Genomic DNA, 20,283 nt, shown 5'->3' with positions numbered 1-20,283 from the left:
GCTGCTTTTTGTTAAATTGTTAAATTGTTTTGTAGATTGTTGAGGGAAAGGTTGGAATATAAACATTGCGGGGGGGGTTCTCTTTGCAGGCATTTTTGTACATAGGGGAGCATTAGGAATAACAAACACAAGCACCACCTTTCACCTGATCCCTGTTCTGTTGTGTGGACCTTTGGTCTTCATCTTGTGGGACAGGACCCACTACTGAGTTACAGCCTGATATCCATGGTGACAGCAACACTGTTGTTGTTTAGTTGTTTAGTCGTGTCTGACTCTTCGTGACTCCATGGACCAGAACACACCAGGCACTTCTGTCTTCCACTGCTTCCCGCAGTTTGGTCAGACTCATGTTTGTAGCTTCGAGAACACTATCCAACCATCTCGTCCTCTGTCGTCCCCTTCTCCTTGTGCCCTCCATCTTTCCCAACATCAGGGTCTTTTCCAGGGAGTCTTCTCTTCTCATGAGGTGGCCAAAGTACTGGAGCCTCAACTTCAGGATCTGTCCTTCCAGTGAGCACTCAGGGCTGATTTCCTTCAGAATGGATAGGTTTGATCTTCTTGCAGTCCGTGGGACTCTCAAGAGTCTCCTCCAGCACCATAATTCAAAAGCATCAATTCTTTGGCAATCAGCCTTATTTATGGTCCAGCTCTTACTTCCATACATCACTACTGGGAAAACCATAGCTTTTACTATACAGCAACACTGCCACCATACAAATAAATGGTAAAATAAAAATGAGAAGTGGGTCCCTATTTGCATGTCAGGATTCAAGGTGGTCCAAGGGTCTGGAAAAGATGAAGACTACTGGAGTAAGCCACTGTTGTCCCTAGGTGTTGTTGGACTACAACTCCATCATTCCCAGACAGCATAGCTCAGTGGTCAGTGATGATGGGAATTGTAGTCACCTGGGGACCCAAGATTGAAGAACACCAGTGTAGACCAGGGCTGAGTGACCTCATGTAGTTTGGTGCTGCTGAGATTTCAGTTGCTCTCCATGCCTTCTCCTCTTCTTCCTCCCTACCTTCAAGGCAAGAGCTCCAGTTGTCCCACCTACAGGAATGTCTGTTCTCATCCCTCTAGTCTGCACCATGACAGCAAGGGCTCCCCGCCACCACCCTGCTCCCTAATGCTCCTGGTCTCTGCATGTTCTGTTATAGCTACTTTGCGGCGAGTGGGAGCCTGGCTTTGCCTTTCATTCATTCCGACTTCCTCCAAAAGAATTCTTCACCGACGCCGGGAGACTGCTCCTCGAACACGTGGATGGTGGGAACTGGACCAGACTGCCTCTGTGGCTTTTTCTGCATTTTGCGTTAGCAGGATTTTTCCTGCGAATTCCATCAATCCAGAGTTCTGGCACGGAATGAAAAAGCTAACCCTGCCGGGCTGTCTGACTCTGGGCTGAGAGGGAAACCTCCCCCACAAAATTCTGGTTTTGAAACAAATTGCTATTTAGGTTAGCACATCATTATACATATGCATTACATCTGATTACCACATAGAAACCCCTCAAATTTTTCCCCATTTTGTACTGTACTTGCAAGCTATTCCCCGATCCTGGCTATATTGTCCAAGGAGACAAGAAAGGGGAAACGTCTCAGAGGGGGAGGAATGGCTGTTCGTGCTCCCTAGTGGGAGCAATAAGCTCCAGGGAAAGGGATTTTGTAGCAGTGTCCCACCTTCTGGTGTGAACTTAACTTGGGGAGACAGCAGCAGAAACAATAGTATTGCTGACACCTATAAATACATGCCGGCATCTTGGGTGGGTAGAACTGACTGTCTCTGTTGCCGTTTGGATCTGCTAGTAGTTAATATAGTCTCCATATTTTTTTATTTTTTTATTTATTTTTAAATGATATTTATTAGAGGTTTAATAGTTACAGAAAAAAGAAGAAATAAACAATAAAAAGTTAAACAGAACAAAAAATACCTTACAATACATCAGAAATAAAAAGAAAAACAAAAAACAATACAGCAAAACAACAAGAAAAACAAAAACATTTAAAAACACATCCAATATTTCCGTATCTTTACCTTTCATTTACTTGTTTCATCGACCTCCTCACACCTCCCTTTTTTGTATTCTAGTTCAATTAGCTATTTCAGCAAATCCTTTCCATCTTTCTCAAATTTTGTTCTATAATTTATCTTAACACAATCTAACCTTAAATTTCCCACTTTGGCCCATTAACAATCTGTTTTTGCTTAATTCTTTATAACATTTCTGCTAAAGCCATATAACTTCATTCCGGCATCCTTCTAACATTCATTATATAGTCTCCATATTTTAATTCAGGGGTAGCCCGCAGGACATGGGGTGCGAAACAGGGTGAAAGGGACTTGCACATGTCCCACGGATGCACATGGCGACCCAGAACAGAACCCCCACGTAAGTGAGAATTCCCCAGTATATGAAAGGAGGATCTGCCAGGTCCAGAATGGAGCTATCTCTTACTGATGTCACTTGAGCTCTAGGAATAAAGGAATGGGAACAAACAGATTCATTGGGGTAAAGACACAATATCAAGTGTGATTTGGGGCAGGTGGGCAGGGAGATAACATGAGTGTTTTAAGAGAAATCAAAATCATGTGACCTGGGTTGCTTGCTATATATCTTTCCTCAAAAGAGCTTCATTAAATCATACATAGGGCCATTGCGACCCTCGAACAAAACAACTCCGGTGAGTGCATAGGTCTCCCTGCGAGGCCCTCCTTTTTGGATCAGATGTGCAACTGCAGCATCTTGCAACCTGGATGCTACATGTAGACATTTATAGCCCAGTTAAAAGAAGGGGATGAAGTGCTTCTCATTGCAGTCTTTTATGCCCCAACCCTCAACTGTTGCACGAAGGGAATGTGCTTCAGAGTGGATGAGGAAGGGAGGATCAGATGAAGGGGCTATCGAGGGAGAAAACATGCCATCTCCAATGGAAAATGAAAAAGTCTGCGTTCCCCATCTTCATGTTGCAAGGCAGCTACCTTGTTTTTAGCATGAATTGTTAATTTTCGTTTGACAGATTAAAAAGGCTCCCAGAGCACCTGCTCAAGAACAGTAATAAGATGGTCCGTGACCTCATGCTTACAGTCACAAATACATGACATAAAAGGAAAAGGGTTTGGGAGCAGGGCCATCCCTACAATGAGGCAAAGTGAAGCAGCTGCCTCAGGCGGCAGATATTGTGGTGCAGGCGGTGGCCAGTGCAATGAGTGCCATGTAGCACTCTACCTCCTGTGCCTGTGGAAATGGAAGATACAATGTGCAGTGGAAGATAAAGTCCTTTCATCAATATTGAAGTAAAATTCAACTACTCGTTCTGTTGGCTTCTGTATGTGTCTTGGGAGAGGGTGCCATCTTGTCCTTCGCCTCAGGCCGCAAATTGTATTGAGCAGGCCCTGAATGGGAGAAAAGGGGGGGGGGAGCAGAGTTCTTATCATGACCAGCTGGGGCAGAAAAATTCAAGAGGCGGGGAAGTCAAATGTTGTCTCTCAGTGGTCCTGATGGTGGTCTTGCTTCCCTTCCCTTCCTCTGCTGTAGCTTGAGGAAAGTTTATGGCAGGAGGAATTACGGTAACACGCAAAGTTTGCTCTCTCTTCAGTGATTAAGAGGAGGACACTTGCGAGTTGCTGTAAGGTGTGCAAATGGATTTTGTTTGAAATCTGCTCATTTTTCCAGAATGAATGAAAACATCCACTACTTTTGTTTAGAAAATGAACCGGATAGCTTATTGTATTTATGTATATTTTCCATGTACCGTGTTTCAATTTTATGGCATTTCCCCTGCAGCTAGTAATAGCTCCTTTGGAGCCACAGTCATCTGTGGATCATCTCCAGCTTAGAAGAGCTCAGCAAGCTTTTTTACCTCACCCCTCTTGTTATTTCTTTATTGGTTGAATGCTTTGGTTGGTTTACACTTCCTGAAGTCAGAACAATCAGACTCAGGAGGTAAAAGCCTACATCCCCTTTCCAGCAAAAGTACTTGCCAAGAATTTTAATTTAAAGTTAAACGGGCCTTGATTTTTTACATTGCCTACTGTAAACTCGCTACAAACACTCTCCACATGTTCTGGGAGGATTCATCCAATTGCTGCAGCTGCGGTTCCCGAGACTTTCCTGTACCTACATTAATCTTGGAGTGGTCCCTTAAATGACCTTGATTTTTCTCTTTGATGCACTTACCAAGCGTGGATATGAGGAGAGCAACATGCGTCTGATAATCACACCACACGGATGCATCCTTCAGAATCCTGGTTAACTGCGCTTTTAACCAAAGAAGCTTTAAAAATGTCTCATTTGGCATGGCTGCAAGGATAAAAATCAGAAGCTTTTGCTTCCATTTTTTATTCATCACACCTAGCTGTGTTGTTTGAACCCAACAAACTGGTTAATCTTAACTATTTCTCTTTTTGGGAGAAGCAAGCTAACTTCAAGATGGAAGCTTCTTTGTTTCAACAAGCCATAGTTTAGATCAGCCACAGTTTAGGATGTAGACATAATTCTAAACTGTGGCTAATTGAAGCGAGAAGTGGAAGCTGCTTAACTCCTCCTTGCAGTTGCCCCAGCAAGGGGTGAGCATATGAGCCTGGGACATCTTATCAGGGTCCAAATTTCAGTCCTTGGCATCTCCTGCCAGAACTCTGAAGAGTAAAAGTAGACAATACTGGGCAATGAGGACTGCCCTAATTAGGTTGACTCCCATGTTCCTTCCTACTTGTTGCTGCCTCCCCCCCCCCCCCCGGAGACTAATAATCATGTGTTTTGAGAGAGAGAATTTGAGTTAGGGGTACAGAACATGGGGAAAGGATTTTTAAAAAATAGCACATTGGATTTGAGTCTTGGAGCTTAAAGGTCTACTTTTTGTGAATGTAAAAGTAATAATAATCCTTCCTACTGCAAGAACCCACCTGCTCTTTTTCTGCATGAGTCACCGTTCTGAACATTGCTCCTGAATGGAGTGATTGAATGCTGTAATCACACCCAGTGTGGGAATAGCTTGCCCACAGCTAAGACTGGCTAGAAGGAAACCAGACTGGAGCAGTGTCTCGTGCAGAGATGCAGAAGGCAGCCTCCCTTGTGATTGTACAGTTGTGGTACATCAGACCGATTGAGTGATCCCGTCATGCCCAGCACTGAGAAGCCAGCAGGATAATCCACCCCTAGCAATGTTAATCCTACTAAGAGTAGACCCACTGAAAATAATGGACATAACTAAGTTGGTTCCATTAATTCCAGTGAATCTAGTTGGATACAACTTAGTTGGAAAGAGCAAGGCCGGCAAACACTAACTCATTCAGAAACACACCAGGCAGCCTCCTCTCTCTGTGTGTGTTGTTTTATTTCTTGTGGCACAGTACTCTTCCCCAGCACTCCATTTTCTAGTTATTTCTGAAGGGATTTGCAACTTCGTAAACAATGGGAAATAAAGAAGAAGCGAGACAAAGGGTTCGCTGGCAGGAGGATTTGTGATCTCGGCTAGTATCTCTTCCCTCTTCTGGATGATTCTTCAGCTGAAGTCTTTGAGAACTGAACCTAAAGCACACTGCCTAAGCTTGGAACTTGATTCCAAAGGATTAATGGCTTTTGTGCTGGTACAGGTGAACAGTTTCCAAATACTCTGCCGATTATTATCTGCCTGGGTGATAAATTATGCCTGAAGTACAACCAAGCCTTTAGATACAAGAGCTGATAAGCAGCTTATAAGCGTGGGAACCTAGATTCAGGGGCAGACAATCGGCTTATAACTTTTACATGCATTTGAGCATACGTGTAACAGCACAGAGATAATGGATGGCAAAGAGACAGACATTCCATTCACTTGCCTTTCCATCAGGTGGAGCTCTAATCTGCTGTCAGGAGTTTTCTTGGAGGGGCAGGTGCAGCCAATGAGCCTTAACTGGCAAGGGTGGAATATTGGGGAAAGGTCTAATTCACATCCATCACTGACGTTCCTCTTTCAGACCTGGAGCATTTGTATTTCTTTGCAATCACTCCCTGATTACTTTCTTGGCAAAAGCAAGGGGAAGTTCTATTCTGGTATAAGAAACAGAGTTTTGGATTGTTCCAAGGATCCATCTTTTCCAGCATCCAGTTTCTCACAGTAGCAAACCAGAGACCTCCAGGAAGCCCACAGAGCACAAAAGCAACAGTCCTTCCCTTCTGTTGGGCCACCGCTGGCAAGTAGTATTCAGTGATATACTGCCACTAAACCTGGAGGCTTTAAAAAAAACACGGGGATCATGGCCACTGGTCCCATCACCTCCTGGCAAATAGAAGGGGAAGAAATGGAGGCAGTGAGAGATTTTACTTTCTTGGGCTCCATGATCAGTGGAAGTGGAAGCTGGACCACAAAGAAGGCTGATCGCCAAAGAACTGATGCTTTTTAATTATGGTGCTGGAGGAGACTCTTGAGAGTCCCATGGATTGCAAGAAGATCAAACCTCTCCATTCTTAAGGAAATCAGCCCTGAGTGCTCACTGGAAGGACAGATCCTGAAGCTGAGGCTCCAATACTTTGGCCACCTCATGAGAAGAGAAGACTCCCTGGAAAAGACCCTGATGCTGGGAAAGTTGGAGGGCACAAGGAGAAGGGGACGACAGAGGATGAGATGGTTGGATAGTGTTCACGAAGCTACCAGCATGAGTTTGACCAAACTGCGGGAGGCAGTGGAAGACAGATGTGCCTGGCGTGCTCTGGTCCATGGGGTCACGAAGAGTCGGACACAACTAAACAACTAAACAACAAAAACCTGGAGGGTCTATCTAGCCATCATGATTAATAGCCATTGAAATACTTCTCTTCCTCCATGAGTTTGTCTGATTCCCTTTGAAAGTCATTTAAGCCAGTGGACAATCACCACATCTTACGATACTGCATTCTATAAGTTCATGCTGTGCTCTGCGTCTCCCTGGGATCCTGTTGACTTTTTCCAGTTGCAATCCTTTCTCTACTTCTAACACTAATGGTATTAGCGGTAGCATTTTTGCTCATAGGCAAGAGATTGCTTGGCGTGGCTTCTCTGCACTGTTTTGATATGGGGCTATTTGTTTTGTTTTTGCTATTAGCTGAATCTGTGTCTTGAGTGTGCTTTCCATGGCTTCCGTTTTAATCTGAACCCGGCGATGTGTAGCTGTGGAAATTAAAATGCCTTGTGATTTATCCAGGGTTGACTTGACTGAGTTTGATGGTTTCATAAACTGAGAATATTAGCTGTGTTTCATTAAGCACAAAACAACCTCTTGGCATCTATTAAATCATGCTGCATGTTTCTTATGGTGCAGAGGTTGGAGCAAATGAGAGTGGAAAAGGCAGGGTGCTAAATCCCATGCCATTAACAAGTAATTAGAGATCACAGTATGAGAGGGGAGGTGTATGAGGACTCCTAGGCACCTCAGCTTTTCTTTATGTAGGCTCAAGATCCTAGTCTTCATTGATGGAAGGCAAAGTTTGAAAATGGGTAGCAAGTATCTGTTAAAGACTTAAACTTGGAGGGTGAGCAGGACAGCTCTCTCTTTCCACACAATCCATAAGAAGAAAATGGGAAGACATCTTATTTGGAGTCAAAGCATTTGTCCACCTAGCTCAGGACTGCATACACTGACAGGCAGCCTCTCTCCAGGGTTTCAGACAGCAGTTCCTCCTAGTCCTTCATGAAGATGCTGTGGATTGAACCTGGCACATTCTGCATATAAAACATGCTGTATCGCAGAGCTATGGCCCTTTCCCATCCCTCAAGTGAATTTCCCCTGCTTTAGCATTTCCCACTGCATTGCTCTGTTCTTCCCTTCCTTTGTTGCCAAGACACATTCCAAATTGGCTTAGAATCATACAGCCACTTTGCTTAACCTCAGCAAGTCTCTGTCTGAACAGAGCTAGTACAAGAGACCGCCTGGCATTATCAGGTGTGCTGCTCTGGTTTCTGTAGAAGAAAGGTGAATATAAATTTATTTACTTTTTTCAATTTAAAATGCTTCTAACCCATCATTCATCTTTGCAAATACTTGGGTAGGGTACAATACATAACATATAAACAAAACATTCATTAAAATTACAAATAAATAAATAAATATCAAGCCCCACACCAGAATAAATGGGATGAACCAATGAGAAAAAGCACTCAGCTGCACTTCCTGGGCCCTGAAATGTCCAGATTATTTTGCACACTGTAGTAAACACTTTCAGGCTCCTCTGGCACATTTGCTGTTTTGCAGTTTTGGGAAATTGGGAGGGTCACTCACCCAGGGGTTTGCTCCCTCTTCTATTTCAGCCTAGCTAATTAGCAGCAGCTATGATGAAGGGTGCTGACATTTGCCCTGACCCTCTCTTTTTGCCAGTAGAGCCTGCCAGTTTCCTACGGGGGGTTTTCAGTGTCTGGACTGGTAGCAAGCAGCCTCCAGTCATGAGAGTTCAGTTTTTTGCTCTTGCAATCCTCAGGGATACTCAGAAATACGTTCATTAGCAGCAAGCTTGGTCTGCAGGTTAACTGAGAGCTAGAGATAAAATGAATGCATTTCTGCATTGAAATGGAAACAGTTATGGGGCTTCCATGTTCCCAGTGCTATTGTGACCTGCGAGCAGCAGCTGAATGAGCATTCCAGTGTATGCAAAAAGGCACATTCTTTGTGGTTTATTAGTGTAGCAAACGGAATCAGATGTGTAAGAATAGTCACCCAAGTGACTCTGGTCAGAAGCGTTGGCAGCTGGTTCCGCGCAATGAAGGAACATGTGCAGAGACGGAAAGCAGAAATGGGACAAAGAGGAAGGATTGCAAGAAACTGTGATACCGAAAAGGAAAGAATTGACAAAAAGTTTTTAACAGGCTGCATTTCTGAAGGTATTACATCCATTTTCCGGCTTAAAAAGGCTAAAGCAGTCTTAGGCCGCATTAACAGGAGAATAGTGTCCATCTCATAAGAAGTATGTAGGTATGTACAGTATGTATTGCATTTTTATCCCACCATTTTCTCCAAGGAGCTCAAGGTGGCGTACACGATTTTCCCCTTCCTCATTTAATCCCCACAACAACCATGTTAGACAAAGAGACAGCAACTGACCCAAGGTCACCCAGTGAACTTCATTGGTGAGTGGGGATTTGAATCCTGGTCTCCCAAGTCCTAGTCCGACACCTGGACCATTTCACTGCACTAGTTCTCAGTCTCATAGTAATAGTACTGCTCTACTCAGCACTCGTCCATGTCTGCAGTCCTGGGTCCAGTTTTGGATGCCACATTTTAAGGAAGACATTTTTGAATTGTGTCCAGAGGAGGGTGACCAGGGTGATCAGAGATCTGGAAGACAAGAACTTATGAGGAAAGGATGAAAAAGTTGGGTGTGTTTAGATCAGCAATGGGGACTCTCCATAGGAATTCTGATTTGGTCTACAAAGCCATTTCCACTGTGCCCATTTATACTTGATGTCTTACGTGAGGTCAAGTGTAAAGGTGCTGCTATGAGGAAAGAAACAGGAGCCTTAAAATGCCCTCCAGATTGTTTCTTGGCAAGCAAGGCAGACCAACTCAGGAACTGCCAAGCACAGCTGATTCCTGCAACTGAATCTTCCTTTGCAGCCCGGTTTAAGTTCAGAGGAACGAAGGAAAGGAATTGGGATCATACTGTAACCAATTATTTCATTTGGAGTTGGGTCACTTGGCACCATGGGCACAGGGCTGGGGGTGGGGGAGATGAAATTGAGAGGGAGGCATAATACCAGCATTCAGGTATCTGAAGGGGTGTCACGCAAAAGATGGAGAAGATTTGTTCTCTTTTGCTGAGAGGCCAGGACTAGAACCAACAGGTGGGAACTGCAGGGAAGCAGATATCAGCTAAATATCAGGAGATACTTTCCTAGCAGTGCAAACTGTTTTGACAGTAGAGCAGACTGGCTCAGGAAGAGGTGGGCTTTCAGGCGCTGGAGGTATTTAAAGAAAGGCTGGCTGGTCAGGGAAGCCGTAGTTGCTTTCTGCACTAAAGCTTTATTTGTATATTCATGTAATCAAAAAATTATACACTGCTTGATTGAAAAACCGTAACAGCAATTCAAAGCAGTTTACCAAAACAAATCCCAAGCAGGTGGTTGGGTAGATCAGGGTTTCCCAAACTTGGGCCTCCACCTATTTTTGGACTACAACTCCCATCATCCCTAGCTTGCAGGACTAGTGGTCAGGGATGATGGGAATTGTAGTCCAAAAACAGCAGGAGACCCAAGTTTGGGAAACCCTGGATTAGATGATCCCTGAAGGTACTTACCAGTTCTGTGATTTTATGGCTAAGGCTTCCATTGTAATTATGAGGACCACCATGGGAACTACCTTGGGTAGCCAGGCCCAGTCAGGTTTCCTAATCAATGAACAGTGAAAACCACCCAGCCTTACACATCTGCAGCATGGACAAAAGAAAGCAGGGTTTTGCCAGATGCCTCGCAGCCCATGTGGGAGACGCCAGACTTTTCCTCACTGCTGAGCTGTCTTCCTAGAAACTTCGGCATGACTTCTCACAAATTTCTACCGAAAAATTCTTTCACCATTTCCTTCCTGTCATCTGCATCATCCTTCTTGCTGAGCTGTCAGAAAGTTTAAAAGGTTATCAACAGATTTTTGCTTATTGGATAAATGCTTGTAATTAACAAGCAAGATCTAATATTGTTCCGTACTTAACCCTGAACCTGAGGTTGAAAAACAAGCACCCCATCTGTCATCCAATCAAGAATCTCAATGTTAAGCAAGATACGTTTCACATACTGAGAGGCAACAAAGAGTTCTGTATTGAGGAAACAAAGGATTCCATACTGAAGCCATCTGGAGCATCTTAATAAGTTACTAAACCTCCTCTAACAGTGTTATGAATTGGAAGGTGTTGAATAGTATGGCAAATTCTGCATCTCCTTTCCTGAAGGCAGAACTGGCTTCGCGCGTCTGGGCTCTCACAGCAACCCAGCTGTGGGGACCACCATGGGGCTTAGATGAATTGTCCTATAGTATGTATGTAGCAATAGTTTACTCCCCCTCCTCACGAGTAAAAAGAGGACATGTCCAATCTGCTGCTGTGACTTCAGACAGCTTGCTTCTAGTGCACCTGGGTTGGATTTCCACCAAAAGAACGTGACCTCATGAATCAGGTCCAGGACAAACAAACAAAAGCGAAGCCTTTGTCAATCCAGGCTGGACATCTGCTTGATGTGTCCATTTCCATGTACTCTTGTGCCATTAGGGATTTGAGTTGGGCTTTATTTGGACCAACTATTTTCTCTGAGGGTTGGATTGTATACATTTTTTATCCATCTTATGTCTGAGAGCCTCTCCCTTGGAAGTGGTCCTGTCCAGTATGTCCATAATTTGCTGTTGTTCAGCTTTGCTCATTGGAAATATGAGTCAAACAAATATTCTCCCCAGTTTGTCCCTTCCCACCCATCTTTCGCTGGGAACATCTATGCAAACTTTTCTAGCAAACTAGCATTTTTTTGGCTTCTAGGGTGAAGGCAACCTTCCTTTTTCTTCTTTGAATAACACATAGTTCTTGTGATGAGCACAGCTGAGTTGTCATGGGCAGCCAGTTCTTGAAAGTCTTGTGCAAGTTTCCCAACAGGTCTATAGCTGGAAGGTGCCTTTGTTCCTAGGTATGCATGTTGTTGATTTTTCCTTTTGCTAGTGTTACTATCTCTGGTCTACCCCAGCTCCACCTTCTGAGATATGCTCTCCAGGAATCACCCTAAAACAGTCCTCACCAAACCCAACAAGCCCAGAAGGGATACATTGATTAACAGGAACAATGGTGTAGAGCAGCCTTTCTCAACCAGGTGGCTTCCAGATGTTCTTGGACCACAAGCTCCATTGCCGTGTTCTGGTGGGGCTGATGAGACTTGCAGTCCAAAACATCTGGAGGAAACCAGGGTGGGGAAGTCTGGTGCAGTGTATTATGCTGCCCAGCCTCTTAACAGACAAGGTAATAACAGAATGTTGTCCATTTTCCAGCTCCTGGATTGCGAGCCAGATCCATCTTTCAGGGTGGGAGCTCAAAGCTGATGGGTGTAGCAGAGTGTATGCAAGCAAAGTTTGATAGGTGCTGGTTTGGGGGCTTCATGGTGCTGTTGTTGCTTTGGAAATTGACACCACTTAACTCTGTGCTTGTTTCTGTGCCCTTGTAATACCTGCTCAGTAAACTGATTACTTAAAAGCGATTGCTATCTCCTTGAGAAGAAACTTTGTAAAGCAGGGGTGGGAAACCATTTTGTCCAGGTGGGCCAGATCTTTACCTCTCCCCACCCCAAAGGTCAACTTTGACAGGCGAGCAGGGCCACTCACCTGTCAATTATATGATGCCAGGTGGTTCACAGGTGGGTGTTCTGTCAAAGCTTGCTCATGGGGTGGGGAGAAGATAGCGATGGCGCAGGATTCAACTCCCCATGTATTGGCTGGTGCACAGGGAGCCCAGTCCTACCTTTTACAGAGCACAAGTGATCCAACTGTTCCTCTACCTACCCCACATCTGATGTCTCACATGGTGCCAAGAGTGGGGCAGGTGGGCATGGTTTGTGGCCAGATGAGAAGACCTTGTGGGCCAAATTTGGCCTATGGGCTGGAGGTTCGCCACCCTTGCTGTGAAGGCTGCCTGGGGTTTCATTTGGCTGTGGCTGATCTCTCTGAACTTCCTTCCATTGACCAGAACTGAATGGTAAGATATCTTTCAGGTTTCACATCCCATTATGCCCTCCTATGCTATCCAAAAACCAATTTGTGGTTTTTACACCTGTAATTTATTGCTTAACTTTATGGCGTATTCAGTCATTTGATAGGACTTGTGAACTTGTGGCCTGGTTGGAAGCAGGATTAGGTGGCAACCACACCATTAGCTTTTCATACACCATGCAGACAATTCCTAGAAATTGATCAAGGACACAGAAGGAAGAATGTAGACTACTCTTCTTTGATAGCAATCTTGTCTTTACATTTCAGAGATAAAAACCACTGTGGTTTACCCAGCAACGGAGAAACACCTTCAGAAATACTTGCGTCAGGAACTGTGTCTCATCCAGGAGACTGGGGAGGATTACAAAAAAATTACTCTGCCTTTTATCGAGTCGCAGAGCTTCAGTATTCAGGTATGGAATGCAACCACTCATTATAAATCTTTCTCAGTATGGTCCTTGTTTGTGATCCAAGGAGATGAAAAAGTGGGTGCGCCCAAGACCTTGGGGAAAAACCCAGTGAAATCGTGGATTTTTCCTACCTTAACACCCCACACTTTTCACACACAACCACCAAAGTTCTACCACAAGCTATTTATGAATCTCCCCTCAATTCAGAAAAGATGGGACAGGATCGGGGAGAGCTCTTGTTCAGAAGCAGAAGCCCAAACATCACTTGGGTGAGACTTTACTGAACTGTTTTTAGGGATATCTCACTGAGTTTAGCAAGCAGACTTTGTCTGACTCAGGCTTTTCAGACAGGCTTTTGTGACTCAGGCTTTTAGAGGAATAATTATGAGTACTTAACGAGATTTAGCAGTTGGTTTGGCTTTTTTCTTTTTCTAATGGATGTAATTTCATCCGGCTTCTGGCAATATTCCGTATACAGTAGGTTTTGTTTTGTTTCCTGATATATTTTCCCACTTGGATATGACTTCTGTGCCCTCTGCATTGAGCAAGAGACCATGGGTAGATATTTAGTGCACAATAATTGTGTATTATTATCTTTTAGTGCCATAAAAATATTTTATTTATGCTCTTTATAGCCTGCCTTTTTTCCAAGGAGCTCAAAGTGACATTCATGGCTCTCCCTGTCTCCGTATTATCCTCACAACAACCCTGTGATGTAGGTTAGCCTGAGAGATGGTGACTGGCCTAAGGTCACCCAGTGAGTGGGGATTTGTCTCCCAGGTCCTAGTCCAACGCCCTGAACGCTACACCACACTGGCTCACACATGGCTAAATAGTCAGGTCTCTGTCTTTAGGAGCTTACAGTTGCAATAAGTGGGAATCGGGAGAGTGTTTGGGGGAAGGAAGAGGAGAGGGATAAGAGAAGATGAACATGGGCTGAATATGAGCAATGCAATCCATTCTAATTTGGCTGAGAGCTAAGAACTTTAGGGAGAGGTGGGGCTTGAAGAAGGGAGAACGAGAAAGTCAGACAGGGACGCCAACAGCAAATATTCCACTTGTCTGTAGTGGTAGCAGTCGGCAGAGGGGCAGCACTTCCTTGACCTCCTATCACTTGCATCCCTGTGGTTTATCAGGAAGGGGATGGGCAAGGAGGAGGAAAGATCAGGAGCATTGGATTGGCTCTGCTTGGGCATTTGCACCTCATTGCTGTCTTCCTCCAGATAACCTGCAGCGAGGTCAACACAGCACCACTGACAGCTACTAGGCAGGGGAGAAAGCGCGGCCCACTCCAGTGGCTCCTCCTGCCTCAGAACTGTGTCTCTCGTTGGTTGCTCCACCCAGCCTCCGAGTGTGTGTCTTGCAAAGTCAAGATGTCGCCATCTGCACCCAAGAGGGAGTTATCAGCATGTGCAAGGGTGGGTGTGGGTGGGTGTGCAACCGCAGTCAGGTGAGCATGTTCAAGGACCACAGAATGCTGGCTGACAGTTAGGGAGGGGAAACAGAAAGCCCTTGGGAATAGGGGCTGAAATGGAGTATCCTGGAAGGGAGCGTAGCTGGCTGGCTGTAACTCTGCACCAAACCACCCTGTGACAATGTTTTTGTAGATCCCCATTCGTTACAACAGTCATTAACGTCACATAAGCTGGTACCTGAATTCACTTTTTTATTTTATTTCTCCATTTGTTGTTCTTTCTGCAACAAGTTTCCAGGATTGTAAAGAATTGTGGGTTGTTTTTCCCCCGCAGGACAGGGCAGGGTGAGGGATTTGTGGGGAAGTTGTAGGTGGGATCAGTTAGCGCCTCCATACTCTGATAAGTTTTCTTCCCTTTCTCCTTAAAGACTAAAAGGATGCAAACATTTGAGTGTTATAGGAATAAGGCAGGTGGCTCTTATGGGAGAAGCGCTTGCTGATTGCACCGGGGGAGCATAATTGTTTCAGAAATGCCACACCGCTTTGGTGCATGATTAATTAATTAGTTATTATTTGCACAGAGTTTTGATGAAGAAAGTCACATTTTTGGCTAATTATAATGAGGGTTCTTTGATCCGCCCAGACTCCTAGCCCCTGTTCCATTGTGATTTTTGCTGGCTACTGCTGCCTCCCCAATCTTCTACCGCTTTGTAATTCTAGCCCTTCAAGTATCTTCTAAAGACCTTTGCAGAAAAATCTTTATGATAAAAAAGTGCAATTATTTCTTGTTTAATTCGGAGGATCAAGATGCCCCCCATTCCAACCTTCTCTCATAGAGATGCTGCATTTTCTTGCACACAAACCTGAGTATTTTATTGCTAGGAAAATGTGGAGAGGGGGGAAAAAAGCATATTTCCCTCTCTCTCGCTTACATGCTCCCCATGGCTAAGTGCAGCGTCACTGTTGCGATATGTTTCTAATTATTTACTGCTGCAAAAGTCTGTAATGGAGTTGGTTTCGCAGTCGCCAAATGTGCTCTCAAACATTGTTTTCCTTATTATTTTTGTTGGGATTTTTTTGCAACTAAACTTGTGGCAATTCTTAGTGTTTACTGATGCTAATTCACAGCAGGAAACAGCCTCCCACAGAGAGATGGGCGAGTGCTGACACTGGAAGTGACATCAGGCTGCTCAGACATTGGGCTCTGTGCACCCCCCCCCCCCCCGTTCAAGGCCTGTTCCTCACATTTCTATTTCAAGTCCCAGGAACGGAGCAGCCTCCGTGTGTGTTTCTCATTAGGGGGCAGATGCAAAAACAGTTCACATACTACAAGTTTAGTTTGGGTGGCCGGTGGTTCGTCGCCAAAAAACAGGGCGAAAGAGGGCACAGATGTGCGTAAAATTTGCCTGTCCTAATTTATATGTAGATATGAAGTTCAGAAATGATTAAAGGTAAAGGTAAAGGTACCCCTGCCCGAACGGGCCAGTCTTGACAGACTCTGGGGTTTGTGCGCCCATCTCACATCTATAGGCCGGGGGCCAGCGCTGTCCGGAGACACTTCCGGGTCACGTGGCCAGCGTGACAAAGCTGCATCTGGCGAGCCAGCGCAGCACACGGAACGCCGTTTACCTTCCCGCTGGTAAGCGGTACCTATTTATCTACTTGCACCCGGGGGTGCTTTCGAACTGCTAGGTTGGCAGACGCTGGGACCGAACGACGGGAGCGCACCCCGCCGCGGGGATTCGAACCGCCGACCTTTCGATCGGCAATGATTACTTTCCTTTAAATATGCAGGTAGGTAAGCAATAGCTTTTATTTGTTCAGCTATAAGCCATGACAACAGAAAGCAAAATAAATAAATAAATAAAAATCTAGAGTTGAGCTACAAATTTAGCTCTTACTTTCCTGTCTAAGAGGGCAAATAAAGAGACATGCAAAGTATCTTAGTTTTCATTATCAGACAGAAAGGGGAAGAAAGCACTAGGTGTAACAGAGCTCTTCTTGCAAATAAACCTCAGCAAATATTTTCCACGGAGATCTTTTATAAAGTAGGCATTGAGTAAATACACTAGACCTGCAACTTATGGGGGGGGGGCAGTTACATTCCAGGGGTAACATCTAAAGCCAAAATTGTATATAGTCGAAAAACACATTGGATGCAATGGCAGGTGGGATTGCCAAAGGTTTTTCCCCCAGATGCCCATCCCCTTTAAAATGCTGTTGTTGTTGCTGTTGTTGTTATGCCAAGTGCATAAAGCTGAATGCACACAAGTGCATAAAGCTGAATGCACACAAGTTAAATGTGTGTAAGTCGTGGGTCTGCTGTATATCGAACAATATTTTTACATAAAGTGCTGTTCCAAAGGTGGTTCCGTATCACAGCCATTTAAATGGAAATACAGTAGCACCTGCCACCATAGTGGGAAGCAAGACTGTGACAAGGTGACCCTTATGCCTGCCTAGTCTGTGGCCCAGGTGCTAGTTGTTGACAAACCAAAGTCCCACCTCTCCCTTCTTGGAATCCTCTCTCTTTAAACCAGCCTCCTGCAATTCCCCTTCTGACTCAAGAGTCCTCAATTTGATCCCAGGGTTAGGACTGGCACAAAGCCCCTGGTCATTACTGTTTTATTTCACAAATGATCTCTTATTCCTCCCACACACTGCACTTAAGCAGTTCTCTTGCAGCAAAGTCAATTTCAAGGATAATCCCTTTCCAAACTCTCTTGCACGGGAGTGCTGCAATTGTGCTTTGGAAACACGCTGTCTTAAGAATCTATTCATTGTGGGGGTTCTGCTTTCAGAGACGGCAGATACATAAACATTTGGAGGAAGGCAAATACATCCTCCTCACTAATTCATCTGTCCAAGAGGGCAATGATGGCACATGAAGAGAGTAATTCCCTCTTGCCCCTTATCTATCGACCAGGGTCCTGACACATGACATTTGATTGTTTTGTGGATAATTAACCTCAATTTTTATTAGCTTTGAAATCGTTTGGCTCTTTCCTGAATCCAAATGCAGTTTTTATACTTGTAATGAGGTTTCCACAAGCAAGAGAGCAAAACTATCTATCATCCATCCATCTATAAAATAAATATATTAACAGCCTGGGATAGAGAGATGCATTATTTGATGTTGACAATTTATCATGCTTGGGTTTCTCCCCCTGTGTTTCTTTTCCCCCTAGTGGGTATACAACATCCTGGAGAAGAAGGCTGAGGCTGATCGAATAATCTACGAAAACCCGGATCCTGCCCATGGGTTTGTTCTCATACCAGATTTTAAGTGGAATCAAAAGCAGGTTAGTTAAGATTTTTCTTTATTCTTTGGAGGGACAGCTGCTATCTTTAATTGTGGGGGAAAGATAATATTCCAGAATATGGATATTTTCACCTTTCAGCTACACCTTGAAAGGAAACCTAAGCAGAGCTTTGCAGGATCAGGCCAGAGGCCCATCTAGTCCAGCATCCTGTGGCCAAACAGATGCCTATGTGAAGCCTGTAAACAAGGTTATCTGGTTCTTTTAACCAAAAGGGCAGAACAGCTCTTTGCTTTTATAATCCCTTTGAGATAGGCTGCTTCAGGGTACAGTAGGTAGAGGGGATTTCAACAATGAGAAATGGACTCGTGGGGTGTGCTTGTCCTTCATAGGAGAACAGGGATCCTAGGAATTAAATGAGTCTCCCTGCTGATGATCTGTGTAATGTTGGAGGACACGCAGTTTTGCATTCAGTGTGCTTACCCCACCCTTCAGTCTCTTGAGGACATTACATGAGTCCTGACTTGAAGCTCTACTCCCTTTCCCCTGCTCTTTTGGAACAATGCTTTGCCATCTGTAGAATGAGACTTCTAAAAATGCCTGTTTACATCTGCCTGAATAGTGAAAAAACTTCTTTATATAGAGCAGCTTGCAGTACCAGATATGGTGCATTTTCTTTTTGTTGTGTAATGCACCAACGTCCAGTAAGAAAGAAAGAAAGAAAGAAATTTGACTGTTACTATGTTTGGGAAGTGGTCATCAGTACAGATGCCAATTTAAGATCCCTATAGTAAAAATGAAAACAGTGGCAAAGGCTAGAAATTTGACATTTTGGCATTCTTAGGATCCTGACAGATCTAACAGAAATATTGTTTTTATTTCATCTCATACAATTTCTGTTAACGTTTGACTTGCCAAAGCCTTATTTTCATAATCTGCAAGCTTGGATTTGCAGCAATACTTTTAATTGACCAAATTAATCATTCCATTCCTGATAATGCCTGAGAGCTTTTCACTCTGTCTTAAGGTATTATATAAAAGGACAGTTGCCCTATAAACAGCTGTACCACCGAAAAAAAGGTTGCCTATTTCTAAAATGCAAGTGATGAAAAAGCATAACTTGGTCTTCTCGGTCAGAGAAGTTCCCCATGACCAATCGGCACCTTTGCACTCTCAACAAACAAGCAGTCATAAACTTGGGTCCTTTATATCATAGAGATCATCTCCTTTATGCTTCTTCTTTATCAAAATCATTTTGGTCTGCTGAGAGTTTTGTTGTTGTTGTTGTTGTTGTTTGCTAACATTGGCTTCCAGACAGTGATTGCACCTCACCTCACCTTTGGATTTTCCTGCCTCTTAATTATTATTTTTACGTACACCTGCTGCTGCTTTTAAAATTGGTATTGAAAGGCTTTTGTGAGTAGCAAGAGACACAGCGTACAATGAAATCCGTATAATGAAGGTGCCAGATACAGCTCTGCGGGGAGGGAATTCCAAAACTTGGACTGTCACAGAGAATGGCCTCTCCTGGGCGAGCACACCACCAGCTTCTGAGGGGGGTGAAACTACCAAGAGGGTCTGTAGAGAAGGACACAATCTCTAAGTCATTTGGGGTTTAAAACTCTTAGCATGAGCACCTCAGATTGGGGCTGGAAACAAACTGGTGACCAATGTAACTGCCTTGAAACAGGGGTTATGTGACTTACAAGTGGAACCCCAACCAGTAATCTGGCTGATGCCTGTTGGACCAGTTGAAGTTTCCAAGTCATCTTCAAAGGGCAGTCTGTCCTCGCTCCCAGTTGCTGAAGAACAAGAATTCTTTCAAAAGGCTTCCATGTTTAGATTGCTGCAATGCATGTGCAAATCGCTGGCATGCGGCACTTCAGGCAATGCACATAATTAATCCTACCTACAGCTGCAACAAAGGCAGGTGATCCAAATCTCAAAGCTTTAGATGTTGATCCAACACTGGCACACCCTCTTGGTATCCTATATATAGGAATGGGGCAGGATCAACATAGTGCAGCAACAGCAAGCATTTTTGCAATCTCCTTCTGTGCCATCTGTTCTCGCCGCCTTTGGCGCTTCCTGGATCTAGGTAACGGGGAAGTTGTCTCTTCCCTAGGGAGACAGATGGTGCCAGCAGAATATCCCCGGAGAGGCAGGGCTACAACCAGTGTCTGATGCCACCAGGGTAGGTGGCGCGACAGGCACTGTGGAAGTGTCAGAGAGAGACTTTGACAGCTGAGAAGGAGGTGGAATGAGGCAAGAGAGCAGGTTGAAGGACATACATCCTGGATATTCACTGTCAGGCTGCCCCTAGTCTGGCAAAGTCTTCCACATCCCGCTGGAGCCCTTCCCTGAATGCTTGGCAAACCCTCCACCTGCATCCTCCAGACGCGAACAGCCCATGGCCCCACATGGAGCACATTGGAGTCAATCTCTTTATTACAGTCAGTGATCGGTATTCAGAACGCATTGCAGTAATCCAGTCTGGGAGTTACTAGAGCATGGATTACGTACCCA

At 44.5% G+C, this 20,283-nt stretch overlaps 1 protein-coding gene across 4 annotated transcripts in view; it reads left to right on the top strand.

The window, feature by feature from the left end:
• DCPS (decapping enzyme, scavenger) overlaps nucleotides 1-20,283 on the top strand; it is a 67,134-nt gene that overhangs the window by 33,051 nt on the left and 13,800 nt on the right. For all 4 annotated transcript variants that reach the window (XM_082200645.1, XM_082200643.1, XM_082200644.1 and 1 more), the window contains exons 3-4: nucleotides 12,941-13,086; nucleotides 17,686-17,799. In XM_082200645.1, the coding sequence (XP_082056771.1) occupies nucleotides 12,941-13,086; nucleotides 17,686-17,799 (260 nt within the window). The remainder of the gene's footprint in view (nucleotides 1-12,940; nucleotides 13,087-17,685; nucleotides 17,800-20,283) is intronic.

The sequence above is a fragment of the Podarcis vaucheri genome, assembly GCF_965113315.1.
Source record: "Podarcis vaucheri genome assembly, chromosome: 15".
NCBI lineage: Eukaryota > Metazoa > Chordata > Lepidosauria > Squamata > Lacertidae > Podarcis > Podarcis vaucheri.
The sequence above is the reverse complement of the archived record's forward strand: the minus strand, read 5'-3'. Positions and strand labels throughout refer to the sequence as shown.